The sequence below is a fragment of the Serinus canaria genome, chromosome 2, assembly GCF_022539315.1.
Source record: "Serinus canaria isolate serCan28SL12 chromosome 2, serCan2020, whole genome shotgun sequence".
Lineage (NCBI taxonomy): Eukaryota > Metazoa > Chordata > Aves > Passeriformes > Fringillidae > Serinus > Serinus canaria.
The window spans coordinates 134003281-134018287 of record NC_066315.1 but is presented as its reverse complement, the minus strand read 5'-3'; the positions used below and the strand labels follow the sequence as shown (position 1 = coordinate 134018287).

Here is a 15007-nt window from a genome sequence, read left to right as displayed (position 1 = left end):
ATTTCTGGGAAGTTTTGATCAAAAAGCTTGGCATGACTACAATTACAATATTGTTACAAGGCCCTAAATGGTATTGATATGTTTAAAACAGAAATTCTGTGTTCATTTTATACACAATTTATCTCGATTGCATAAATATCAGGCTATTTATAGATTTATCAGAGTTTTCATCCTCTCCTTGAATCTTTCAGATATTCAAGCTTACAATAAAGCCTGATAATGGCCAAGCAGCCCATAGAATAATTATTAAATTAAAAAAGGAGTAACAAAACTGATTTCAGAATTGAACAGATAGCAGCTATTGACTTTTAATAGATTTACAATAAATTTTTATGGTTTTCATTCTTGATTCTAACTTAAACAGAATAAACTACAACAGCTGTCCAGGGAAAGAGATACAGTCCTACTAGGTAGTTTCTTTATACTGCTGCCCACTTCATGATCTATCCACATTTACATGGTTTTCAATGTTTAAACTGAAACAAACATTCTCAGATGGGCAGTGACAGCTATGAGTGTCTATTTAAGGGAATAGAAAACACAAACCAACTTGTCAGACACACCATGGTGTCAAGCTCAATTACCTAAATAAACAGAGGCAATGGTTAATTTTACTTGCTGCTCACTTTTTTGAAACTGCTTCACTGTTGTTTTTTGCAATCTCTTCCTGGGAGGATTACATCTGCCTCGTTTAAAATTTCACTTCCAAGCATCATGTCCAAAACCTATAAGCTTGCTGAAAAAAAAAGTATAAATTTGGGAAAAGAGCCTTTCTTCTCTGGGGAAAATTAGCCTGGATCCTAAGAGGAATGTTATTTAAGCAAGCCCTATCTATGAGACAAGAAGTGCAAACAGGTTGTGGCCTGCCATGATGGAAGCCCACCAGAAACTTCCCATGTGAGCAGTCACTTGTAAATGTGACTACCTCCACTACCTTGAGGCAGATGCCTACATGCTACCCAAATGTCATGAGGAATCATAACATCAAGTTCACATTGAAAGCAGTTAAAATACACAGGGATGATGAGAGAAACATTTTTGCACAACCATTTTTTTTTTATTTTAAACACAACCTAGCACCTATCATTATTTTGGCAATGCATAAGTGCAGTAGATATTGTCACCTTCTACAGGGCAGAGATCTAGTGGACCTCTGCTCACTCACTCAAGCTGAAAAGGTGGCTTGTCCTCTCTCCAGCCATCCCTTTGACTTGGATAAAGAAAGAGCCTCCCAGCTGGAACTGGTTTCCTGAAATGATTCACCCCATGCTGTCACACTCACACACAGAAAGGCCCCGTGACTGTGAGACCCAAACTGCAGTCACCACGTCACGGTGACAGATCTCTCCACTTCCAGGCCATTCAGCATGGATCACATCCAACCTCAGGCACTCTTTGTCAAGCACCCACAAAGGGTTTGAGCAGAGTAGTACAAGGCAGAAGCTGACACACTGACCTTCAGGGGTGCACTGGTCACCCAGTGCACTGACGCCAATAACGTGCAAAACCTTCACAGAGCCAGCATCACTCCAACTGATCTACCTGTACCCTCACCTCTCTGCCAGTCCCAAAGCAAAACCAGATCTTCTGCAAAATTCTCCAGCTGTGGAGATGCCAATGGGAGAAAAGTAAAGCAGAGGACAGAACAGTCCTTAGTAGAAGCAAGATCCCGTGGGGACACTCAGGGACTCATGGCAAAGTGCAGCCCTAGTGAGAGCTGGGCAGAGCTCAGGCTCTGTGCTGGGTCTGTGAGCACATGGCCCTGAGCACCAACTCTGCAGGCTCTGGGCTCTGCCAGCCCAGGCTCATTTAGTCCTTTCCACCATGACTGCTCAGCTCTGGGATCCTGAGAGCAGATGAATGGCATGTTCTTTGCAACATGCCAGTGAAAACCCTACTATGGCATTGGGCTGCACAGGCCAGTTGTGCGCTTCTCCAGCCTTTCTTCCTTCCTGAAAGGACTGCACTGCCTTGTACAGTGGACTTCCTCATCACAAGGCAAAATAAATTCACCTATGAAATGCACTGATTAAGGTTTTTCATTTCCCATCCAGCAGCTGAAAAACAACTTTACCACATGATGTTGGTGGGGTTGATTTCTTTTTGCCTTTGGGGTTTTTTTCTGGGTTTTTTGTGTGGTGGGGTTTTGTTTGTTGGTTTTGTTTGGTTTTTTGGGATTTTTTTATTGGTTGGTTGAGGCTTTGTTATTTTGGTGGGGGTTTGGGGTTTTTTCCTGTGTTTTTTGGGGGCAGGAGTTGGGTTTTGTTGATTTTTTTTTTTTTTTTTTCAGTTTATGTTTAAGAGGCAGACCCATTTATTCCTGGTAACTACTCTCTGGGTAGACTCAAGTAGTCTGTTGTACTACTGCAGACAGTAGAACAGTAGACTACTTGCTGTAGTTAAGCAATAGTCCTGACATTCTGTTCACACACTGAACAAGTACTAAGCAATATTTTGAGAAATAGTAAGCCACATTAATTTTATAGAAAAAACCACAGTCAAAAATGTACTAATGCTCCTCTACTCTGACACCAACTTGAAGGAGTTGGGTGGGTGTAGTCCTTTCCTGCATAGAGGTATGTGCACATCACATAGCACTGTTTCACTGGGATCTCCATGGTTTAGATTATAACAGAGTTTTGAGTTCAGAGCTGAATATATAGAAGCTCTTAAATTACAAGAAGTATTATTGCAAACCTGACTGCAGCTACAGTTGGTGTTCTTGGAAGATGAGAGTGCAAGTAACAAGAAGCTAACAAATTCATGCCAGTAAGTCAAGTTTAATTTGCTTTCCTTTTCCCCTCCCTTCTAAATCTGGCTGAAATACAAGTTCCACTGTAAATGCAGTGACTAGCAAACATGGATGCCATTACAAATACAGCACTGCCAAGAGGAAGTCCTCCGTTGACTAATAACAGAGTTTCCAATAGCAACTGCAGGACATTCTGGGCACTGAACTGAAAGATTTAGGGATACATTCTAAACAAGATGTGCTTTTGGCAGCTACATAATATGACTTGTATAACATTTGGACAAAATGTTTTGAAGAAGTTATCAATAACTTTTATCACAAAGGCAGAACTGGAGGTTTTGGTGGCTCTTCAATGACTTTTACCTCCTCAGGTAATGCTGAGCTCTCCCTGTGAAGCCTGTTACCAAAGTAAGGTTGACAAAATTAAGACACAGTCATTGCTACACAACCTGGCACTGCAAAGGTCCCAAGCTTTTGCTGTCAACTGAAACAATATGAAAACATGGCCTTTTATTTTGGAAAGAGGAGACTGAAGGCTTGATAATATTTTTGTGTAGCATTTGTCACTGTCAGAGCACAATACAGAACTTAATGAAGTTCATTTGTTAATTAAGTAACCCATTCTCTGAAAACCTATTCTTTAATGCAACACAGCATCTGTAACATTACAAAGTCATTTACTAGAACTGGAAAATTACTTTTACAAAGACCATATTATATGACAGCTTTTCTTCTCAGCAAGTCCTTTCTTGCTGAGAGTGCAAGGCATTTCAAGCAGTTTCTTCCCCTGCAGAGGATTTTTAAACTTTATTTTTAAATTTCAATATGAAAAATACTCTCAATTTCCATTGCTGCAATTCAATAGTTCTTTCGGAGACTGCCCATGCATTTTCATTGGAGTAATTTATTTAACCTTTGAAGTAAACATAAATTTGTCAAAAATATTTGAAAGGTTGACGTGTTAGCTCTGCTATGTTGAAATCTTGCCAAAATACAAGCAAAAATCAGAGTGCAAAATAGTAATTTCAGAGAGATGCTAAACTGTAATGAAAATGAGAAGGTGCTAAGCAGCCAAATGACATGAAAATTGTTATCAGATAACTGAAAACAAGAAACAGAACAAACTTCCTTACATAGAAACTGATATACTAAATACCCAAGTCTGACATTGCTATATTAAAATCTGCCTTTGAACAAAGCTTTATATACAGCATATTTCAGCAGGAGTGCAGCTACACAAAAATACTGCCCTGCTGGGTTTTAACAGCTTGGAGGTAAAATGCTATACACTAAGTAATTTTAACCTTCAGTACAACTTCCCACCATTTTTAATTTTAAAATGCAACCAAGTTACATGAGGTGTAGGCACAAAAAAAAAATACTAATGAGGGCTTAAAACTCTAGATGGCACACTCATACAATCAAAGACTTCAGCAGAAATACACAGAACCAAGTATGATATGTTTCGACTATGATGTTTTCCACCCAAAGCATATATAATCTAGCCACACATACTGTTCCAAGGCCAGTTTGTGAATTATTATTATAAAAGGATGTGCACTATCTCCCCAAGTTAGAGTTGGATGATTTAATAGAACACTATGCAGTATCTGCAGTTTTGTATTTCAAAAGCAGTGAATTAAGCTATTTTATGATTGCACATACAATTAATTCTCATGGCATCCATTCTGTCACACTCCAACCTACTTCATGGATAAGAGTCAGATCCTACATGTTTCTTGAAGGCCCAATCTCATGCAAAAACCAGCTCAGTTATAGAAATTTACAAGCTTTGAAGGAATATTTTGTTGCTGGTTTGTTTTTAGGGAAGAACTCAGCTGTGTTTTATTACATCAAGTCCAGGATCATAGGGTTTAATACACAGCCTTTAACCAATCCATCTATATAGATTAGGCAGTATAAAATCTGGAAGTCTAATCATCTTGGATGGTTGTAGCAGCCATGAAAACAACATTGCAATACTGGTACTAGAATTTGCCAAGGGTATGTTGATGCTGTTATGCAATCTTACTGAAGCTGTAGTAAATGAAATGATAGCTGTGCAACTGAATTGCCACAGTGCACACCTGAACAACATCCAGAATGATCAGAGATGCAAAATGCTTGAATGAGAATGTTTGACTCACTGTCTGAGTAAACAGAGAAGTGGCTGAAGACAAACAGAACAGAGTTTTACAGTGTGCTAGATGCTTCATGCTGATGGTGTAACAAACACTATCTCCCAGTAAGGGCAAGGCAGCTGAACAAGCTCTCATGTCACTCCTGCAGTGCAGAACCAAAGCACCACAGTAGGGGTGCCCACAGCAGGGACAGAGAACAGTAGAGACCAGCACAGAGACCCAGCTGAAATTCACCAAAGGACACAGAAGGAAGAAAAAAAAAAGGAATATGCATACACCAATCAGAGAATTACATGGACATGGAAGCATTTGCCCACAAAGCCACAGAGAAGAATGTCTTTGCCCTTAATCCAGTCCAACAGCACCTCTGAAGCAAAGTCCATGAGTAAGTTTTCTCCATTTCTACAGTACTAGATAGGAACTCCTTAAGAAAACCCTTAACAAACTTTGTTTGCTAATAAAGTGTACTAAATAATCACTCCTTGATGTATTTTCCAGAAAGTGTACCTCTGTAGCATGTTTCTACTCTGAAATGTGCAAATAAGAAAAATATTTAGCATATGTTATTAATCTACTTATATAAATTTAAGTCACTGCATTTTCTTAATCATTTAACAAGTTTATTTCTACAAATTATGGCTTAGAAGCAGATACTGTACATAGAAAAATCTGAGGATACTGATGTGCAGCATGTCATTTCTTCGTGTTGTTTATGTGGATAAGTTATTAATTTCAGTGGGTATTCATCACATTTCTTATAGCAGCAATAAATAGGCATTTTACTTTTCATAAAATGTTATTTTATATAGCACGTAATCAATACAAAATTAACTTTTAACAGCACGAGAGTAACATAACCCACAGGTCATTACAGGTTGAGTGTGGTATTGGAAAATTTTGTATTAGATCTCTGTGCCAAGCTAAGACTGAGTGATTTGCAGGGTCTCCAACATGTCTTCCACTGCCTTCAAAGAGTATTTAGTTTCTTTCTTACTGCGACCTGCAAACTAAACAGGAAAGAAAGGATTGTTATTTGTCATATATCTGAAATTCTATGTCAAGTCCTGTGAAAATAACAGTTCTACACATCAAATACCAATAATTAATTTCATTTAGTAAAAACTTACAAGCACAAAACTAAACCACAGAAATTTTTACCAGAATACAAGCTGTATCACCTTCTTCTATGAAGTAAAGAAAAAATACTTTCTGTTAAAGTAAGACAAAAAATACTACTTATCAAAATCTACTACAAAATAATCCAGACAACATATAATTATATTTTATGGTTGAGTAACCATGTGGGATGACATTGTACTTGACTGTAGCTACTACTAAAACACCAGTTTCAGAGAACCTTAGAAATAAAGTCTGTCTTGATAAGAAAGAAAGATACAGCTTAACAAATACTACTGATGGCTTTAAAAAGGAAGGGGTAGAAGGACTGGAAATATTGATCACCCCATGCTGAACTCAGAAGGGTTTTTCTAATGACACTGACAATTGCCATCACTCATAAGCCATATCTAACAGAGGGGATTCATTGGCCAGGTTGGTCTTTAGTCAAATGAAATTCCTAACCATTTTGAATACACCTGCACTAAAAAGTTTTGCATTTCAAATTACAGAAACAGTAACTAAAACTTTTTTTTTAGTAAAACAACCTATCCTTCACTTAAATGTGAGCATCTAAACACTCAATAAATTTTCAATTTGAAGTTTTTTATTTCAAATACCACTGGTGTCTTGCATAGTTAGCCCTTGATTTATAATGTGTCCCTTCTCTCTTATAATTAACTTAATTTAACAAACTCTTCATGACCTGTTAAGAAAGATTAAGTCATCAAACTCAGGTAATATCACACCAGCAACAAGCTGCAGGACCTGTTAACCTGCTTTTGACCCCTAGGCTACAATCTAACATTGCAATTCCCAATCAGCATTGGGGGTTTTTTTTAAATAGTTTTGGCACAGTAAATAATAAGCTATCTCAAATCAAAGTTAGGAGAAATTTTGTTACTGTAACAACACTTTACAGCTTAGAGATGTACTGAAAATACTGTATTTTCATGTTTTATATTTCCAGGTCATTAACTGGTGTACCAGGTTTTAATTCTAGCGGTATATAAAAACCCATTCTTCATGGTGTGCAGTTTCCAAAGTGACATGCAACAGTCAACTTTCCTTTCTCAGAGGAAAATCCAAGATTTCTTAAGATACTCCAAGGTGAAAGCAGCAACTTATGCTTTTATCTGATTGAATAAAATATCCTCTCTTTGTCCACATTAAACAGACACTTGGAAACTCCAAATCTTTTCACAACAATAAGCAAATTTGAGAAACACAAGTCAAAAGTTGAAAGTGAAAAAATGTTTCAAACTCAAAGCATTTAGCAATTTCAATAAAAAACACAGAAGCCTAAATATACTGTGGCCAGAAAGCACTTGCCAAGACATGCAGAAAGCACGCAGAGAAAAGCTTCAAAATAAAGAAATATTTTACTTATTCTTGACATGGACATTGGAAGCAAAATTGACATATGACATTAGTTTAAAAAAATGCTACTTGCTAATTTCAAGAGCAGTTGCCTTCATGATACTGACATGTAGTTTAAACTGAACAAATAAAACTAAACTCTACGTCATAACAACCAGAAGCACACTTGGAAATGTAATCACTTCAAATTTGCCCTGACGAACAATTATTTTGTCTATTCAGCCATTACACAGCAATTTGACTGATTGAGCTGGAATCCATTTTTTAAATCATGACTTAATTTTCTGTTTCCCAAATGGTTAGTAACAAAATCACCTCTCTCCAGCCATAAATAACATGTAGATTGCTAACACAGAAGAGTTTAGCAATGTACCCAAGAAGCATGTATCTGGAAAATTACTGTGAGTAGGATCACATTAAAGATTTTTGCGAGCATTAATCAAACTCGCCTGCCTCTGCTGAAATGCTTCTACCAGAGGACATGCTAAACCAATTACCTAATTGAAGAGGACCAGGTAACCTTATTTTGTTTTGGTGTTAAAGTAACTGTGACTCATGTCCTCAGTTAGAACAGACAGAAGTTCTTCTCAGGGTCTGCACATATGGAATGATCCAGTTTCGCAGTCAAAAGGCAAAAGTAAGCTCATAATAATAATAATAAACTTAAAACGAACTCTTTGAATAAGGAGTACTTCACTAGCTTCTGAAATAAAAGATTAAAATTAAATTTTATTTGGGTCTTTTTCCAGCCAGTCAATTAAATTTAAGAAGCCTGGAGCATAATGATTTTTTTTCAGAGGATGTGTTAGCAGCCAGGAATTCCAGCTCCATACAGCAGCCCTAGTTACAAAACCTTTCTGTCTTCCTAAAGAAGTTTACATTTCTCCTAGATTAGACACAGATGAGAAGTACTAATCAGCATGGATGGTTACATATTTAACATCAAAATAAGTATATTAACTAGCTGGAATGTCAAATATCTGTGCATTTCAGAAATTTTTGAACTATTCTTTATAACCATGTTTTCCAGTAAAGACAGTGCTGCACAAATCTAACCAACACTGATGAAACAAGGTTTTCTTTCTATACTCAAACACTGCTTTCTTTAAATGACAATAAAGAAGTTCCTCTGATTTCATAGAGGAATGCATAGGAAAAGCAAATATCAAGTGCCAAAGCACACTGCTTGAATAACAGAATAAATTGAAAGAAGTGGACCAGTAAAAACATTTCAAGTAAATTGCATATAAAAGAAATTTTAAAATATTTACACAATTAAAAAGCAAAAATAATCAGTCATTTGAAAAAATAAAGGCAGTTTTCCAAATTACCGAGCAAACTGCTGGTAATTCAAGTTCAAATCCAAACTGGAAATGGGGAAGAATCTTACTGCAAGATAATTGCTCAAAAGTAACATTTTGCATTATTAACTTGGAATTTAAAGTCACAAATTCATATAATTTTTATAGACACCCAAATCAGGATTCTAAATTCATCTTGCTAGAACATGACCACCATTAAAATGTCATTTAGCAGTATGAGAATGTCCAACCAATAAAACAAGTCAATGTCAAACCCGACAAGCTGTTTAGGCTCTTACTGCACTTTACAGGTGAATAATGCATGGAAAGTGGGAAGGATTTATAGAGATCATATAAATATCCAGCTTAAAACCTGTCTAGACATACCCTCCCACTAAGGCAGGAACACTGTAAGGGCTTCCCCTGGCAAGGGGGAAGGAAACCAAGGATGAACCAAGGTTTCATCCTCAGGTCCAAATGGTGACAATTTCCAACTGCTCAGCTCAGCGAGGGAGCAACAAATCAGCACTGACTCATAGGGTCACTGCCACCTTCTGCATAATCTAACACCTCTGGCTGTAGCTGCTGGATGTTCTGAGTCTCTGACACAGAGACTGCAGTAGCCAAATGCTTCTGCAGCACTGTAACAGCCCAGGGGGCTGGGCTGGAGATGTCCTTCCCAGCTGTGCTCACTGGAGCTTCTTGTGGTTCTTCTGGGAAGGGGAATGGGGGTATTCACCCCATTTATTTGCCAGATCCTGGCTTGAGCTTCAGCACCTTCATTTTCTCAAGAGCTGAATTTCCCCTAAGTTTCTCATCACACATAGTGTTCTTCACTTTATATCCCAAACAGCTAACAGGAGCAGGAAAGGAGGCTATTTATGTATGTGTGTGTGTGCATATATATACACATATATGTATGTATGTACGTTAGTTGTGTTAGTAACAAACTGGTAAGCAACAACCAAAAATGCTTCATGTAGGATTCAAAAGAACTCCACAAAATCAATAACAGAAATTTCAAAGTAAAAGAAAAAAAGACACCAAACAAACCAACAGTCCCTCCGAAAACCCCCTGCACTTAAAAAAGCCCCCAGCACCACACCACTCTCAATAAATTCGTGTTTTATTAGAGACATTATGATGTTAACAGAAAGCCATGAGGAGAGAAAAGGAAAAGAAAAAAAAAAAAACCAAAACCAAACAGGAGTGCTTATCTGGATGGGAATCAGTTAACTAGAAACTGCCATAATTAAACATCCATTATGTTTAGAACCAGGGGATGCCTATTTCCAGGTCTTCTGGGCCATTCCACTGCCCTCACTGGTTTTAAATTTCCACCCTGATGCACCCTGCAAGAGACTGTTTCCCAGAAGTGCTAACAAATCTCTAACAGTACTTTGAACTCCAGTCACAATATTTACTTAAAACATATGCAAATCCACTCTAAACTATGCAGCAGATTTTACTAAGATGTAAAACATGGAATACTGGTTTTCACTAAAAATTCACACTTTTTTAAAAACCTGTTTTGTTCTGTCAATTATGAACCCGTGGTGTATTCCACTCTTTAACGGTTTTTTTGTAAGTGGTTGTTTGTTTTGGTTGGATTTGTGTTAGGGTTTTTTTTTTTTGTTTCTTTGGGTTGTTTTGTTTTTGTGGGTTTTTTTGTTGGGGTTTTTTTTTTTTGTTTCTTTGGGTTGTTTTGTTTTTGTGGGTTTTTTTGTTGTTTTTCGGGTTTTTCAGGTTTTGTTTGGTTTTAATCCTGCAATACTTGAGTTTTCCATCTGCACTGTGCTTACAGGAATGTCAGGCATACTTCAAGTCAAAAGAAGCCCTGGTTATTCATGAAACATCAGACAAAGTAGTTAATTCATACACACCTTACCATCATGAGCAGGTAAATGGTTGATTACTGAAAAGCAGAGCGATTTAAAGAGCAGAAGAGAAATAAACTTTAGGCACATATTAAAAAATGCTTCATTATGTCTCCAGGGATACAATGCTCTTCACTGTACAGTCAGAAGCTACAGGGCCAATTAGGAGAAATGGAAAATAAGTTGGAATATATCAAAAACACATCAGCCACAAGAAGCTGTGCATTTGGCAAGGAACTGAAACGCAGTTAAGTATCAAGAAAACTGCACTGTCTGTAAAAGGAAAATCTAATTTAATTCCATAATAGATGCTGCTTGTAAAAAGGCCATTTGGTAGTATTAACTGTGAAAGAGTAGCAAGAAGAAAAAAATTAAATCTTGGGTTCCAATACTGAAATATTGCAGGGAGAAAGACCCTGCAATAAAAACCCCAACCCAAGACATGTACACAAAGTCTTTGCATTTAATGTCAATACTTTTCCTCAACAAAAAAGCTGGGGGGAGATTTGGACAGTATGATGTTGATGTACAGGATTACTTATATATAAACTTTGGCAGATCATTAGGAGTAGCTGTAAGGGAGTTAAATAGATATAATATATTTGGGACACACAGACAACAGAGCCTATGAGCTAAAACACGTTTTCCCTCATAGTTATAGAAAGAAATAGAGGCTTATACTACAACAGGAAATACAAAAGTTTACATATAACTTTTCAAAAAGTTGGAAAGACTCCCAATGACTTCAGCAAGCTTTGATTATAGCCTACAAAGTCTACATTTCCACAACTCAATGAGCATTTCTCTACAAAACTATACAAAATCAACTTCAGTCACAAATATTAAGGCAAGTAAATATGATTTTGAAAGGTTAGAGTAAACCCAAGGAAAATAAAAATCCCAGAATTTTCATTTGTTTTCTAGTAAAATAGAAGTGGATAACAAAGTCACTCTAAGAATTAAGAGTTTTACCAAAGTAGCTGCAGAGCCAAGTCTTGGAGGTCAGTATTACAGTAATGTACATTCAGTTAATGTTAGTAAGAAAAATCTGTTTAAAGCTATTAAATAAATGATAGTATTTAGTAACTGTAAAACTATTAATTAATATTTCCAGGAAACCTTAACCTTTTATTAATTAAGGTTTCCAGAAAATCAAACAGAAGCAGAATATGAAAAATCCAAGTAGATTATGCTGATTTACATGCCATATTTAACCTCTTGTACAGCAGCTGAAAAAAGTGCAGAAAAGAACCATAGAGCATGTTAAGAGTATCATAAAGCAATGAAGTACTAACCTGGTATGCTCTGTTTATTTGGTTTGCTGCCCAGCTGGCATATTTCATATTATCTTTTTTCATTTTTGCACTTGCTTTAGGATTGGAAGCAATATGACTGGCAGACTAGGAATAAAATAAAATAAGAACAAAACCCAGTGTAATTATAAAGTTTATGTGCATGAAATAAGCTGAGAACACTGATCATTCTTACAGTCCAAGCCCCATGCACAGTGATAGTAGAAATGGACAAAAAAAAAAAAACAGAAAAAAAAAGAATTTCAAAGTTACCAGCAAACAGCAAACAGCATCCACACAAAAATCAGCTGGACTTTTTAAGCTATTGTTTGTTCTATTTAAAGCTACATTAGACTTCAGTTCAGTTCTGTACTGATTTAAGAACCAACCCTGGACATGATCAGCTAATCCAATTTCCTTCTCCTCAAGTGAGAGTTACAAATTAGTTTACCACATTCCATTTTTTACCAGAGACAATATAAAATACATCAGTTGCATGTCCAAGCTGCTGTTAAAAACATGACATTTTTCCCTGTAGCATTGGAAAACACATTTTAAAAGCAGATAAGACTCTAGATAAAATATGCCCACCCTCACCTGAAAGAAGAAAAAATATTACTTAAGAACCAAAGAAATTTTTTTACTTATACAAATAAATCCACTGTGCAAGGAATCACTGCTACTGTGCTGGTGTTTTTCAGCAATTCATCATCTTCTAGAGAGGATGCATGACTTTAAATCCTTTTTCAAGAAGTTACCTTCCCGTGCCAATAACAATAATTCTTTTGAAAATACAGGAAAGATTTAAAGGTTAAGAGAACTTCAGTAAGGAGTAGTTACTAGCACAAAATTACCCATACTCCAAATGTATGAAAAATACCCCATATTTTAAAACAGTGTTAATAATCTGAGCTATTAAGTTAAAAATCAGGGGGAAAACAGCAAATGGCAAAGATTAACATACATGCATAAACATATTCAGAATGATAACATGGAAAATACATAATTATGCTTACCATGTAAAGTCCAAATAGAGCTCTCATATTTCTGTTGTTAAGCTTCAGTGCTTGTGCAAAATACTTTCTTGACAGCTCAAGGTTTTCAAGCCCCCCCTGAGTGTATTTAACCTGTAAAAATGGTAAATGCCTGAAACTTGCATGCCATTCATACCTCAGGAAATCACTCTGAAGTAATGATATTACAAAAATCACCCCAAGTTTGTTTCGCATGACATTTCAAATCACGTGAGTCCTATCAAAGGCCAAATAGTGGCCTGGGAGAAATCCAAGCTCTTTGCAATATATACATTTAAAAATATATACATTTTAAAATATTTAACTATAGGAGAAAAAAAACCCAGCATGAATTTCATTAATGCATTGCTACAAGATTAAAAAGTGATTATTTTTCACCTAGAAATACTTGAAACCTTGGGATTGTCTCTTACGAAAAGTAGCACAAACTTGAAATCCAAATTCTGACTACTAGAAATCCATGCTGACACTATGTTCCCACAGCATGCATGAAAACAGTTCACAAAACAACACAATGCCTTTCATTATGTATTCTAAATAGCACACAAAGTTCAGAGGATTACTCCATTATTTTTCTATTCATTTTTTCCAGATATTAGATTAACAAAAAGAGGGGTAAATACTAGAAGATATGCTTCAAAATCTTTCTATGAGAAAGTTACTTAGGCTTTCAAGTTTTAATATCTACCCAATTTTACCCATGTTAACTAAACAAATTAAACCCATTCTAAGCAGTTAACAGTATAATTTAGGAAAAAACAACAATCTGGAAAAAAAAGACAAATTCAAATGGCTAAGACCTTGAGCTAAAACTTCTAACTTTACCTGTAGCTTTTACCTCTCTTCCACCAGTGCTCCTTCAGGCAGTATTTGGTATTTAGTAGGATTCCAAGATCTGAGCCCACAGTGACAAGCAATATATCATAACCTCCTAGGCAGCATTGTTGTAGTAAAGTTTAGCTTCTCATGCACTTAATTTAAAAAGTGCATGAAAACTTCAGTAAGAAGAGTTCATTTAAAATTAGGTTTTTTCTTGAATAATTCCTCCTCTAACTCTTATATTTAGCTTAGTCACACTGTGACTGAGTCACTGAGTATGAAAACACAGTTTTCAGAACATGTTCAGTTCTATGAGATGTTAGCATTCTCTGTGAACTCTTAAAATCTCCTAGGGAAAAATTAAAGAAACCATTTTCACCACTTCTCTAAGAGAAAAACAGAAAATGTAACCAGACACAATTGATTTTTCTGAAATACCTACTTCAGCATATTGTTGACAATATAAGTGGTTGTGTGGATTAGTCATCATAAGCTCCTCTAAGCAGAAGGCTGCCTTTGCATAGCTGAGGAATACAAAAAACAGTGATAAAATGAAACATGAGTACAAAGCTCTTTGCTTCAGTTTTTTTACAGCACAATACAAGCCTTACTTTCCCCCCCATAATATCACATGATTTCCAGTTAATTAAAATGCTTCATTTTAAAATAAAGTTTAGAACCAAGTTACTTTTTTATATCATAGACAGGGGAAGACACACAAAATCTAATGGTCTAAGTGGAACAGCTCATGAAAAGCATTTCATATACTAATCTCTTATTAATAAGTGCCATTTCTTATCAGCAGGAGTGATGAGTAGAAACAGGTATTAGGTACTGTAAGACACTGAACTGAAACTACAAAATTATTCCTTTTTTTCCTAAGAAAATTCAACTACCTGAGGATTCATAAATGCAGCTACTGATCACAGCATTTACACTGTCAATTAACTTTACCTGTCAACAGTCAATCACAGAATTGAGACAAAAAAATCAACATACTAATAACAGTTCTAAAATTCAAAGAGTCCAAATCTATGTATGAAAAAAGCTTCCGACCTCTCCAAATGGGCAAATCCTTATCCTTTGAGAAGGCTAGTCCTTGAGTTTCTCAGTGAAAACTTTCAGAAATAATTAAGAAGTCAGGCAGGTTTATTGAGAAGAATCTTAGCTTGTAATCTTTCAAATAATAGAAATGTCTTCAGAATTTGCATAATTTAGTAATATGTGATAGCACTATTGCACAGTTTATGTCATAGGATTCCAAAATTCAGAGATATAAGGTTTATAATTACAGT

The 15007-nt window shown here is 36.0% G+C and overlaps 1 protein-coding gene across 2 annotated transcripts in view; it reads right to left on the bottom strand.

Moving 5' to 3' along the window:
• Nucleotides 1-5491: 5491 nt before the first annotated feature.
• Nucleotides 5492-15007, bottom strand: part of EMC2 (ER membrane protein complex subunit 2) — a 36062-nt gene continuing 26546 nt past the window's right edge. For both annotated transcript variants that reach the window (XM_050970466.1, XM_050970467.1), the window contains 4 exons: nt 14155-14236; nt 12876-12986; nt 11863-11967; nt 5492-5900 (listed from right to left, as the gene is read on the bottom strand). In XM_050970466.1, coding sequence (XP_050826423.1) covers nt 5814-5900; nt 11863-11967; nt 12876-12986; nt 14155-14236 — 385 coding nt within the window. In that variant the 3' untranslated portion in view covers nt 5492-5813. The remainder of the gene's footprint in view (nt 5901-11862; nt 11968-12875; nt 12987-14154; nt 14237-15007) is intronic.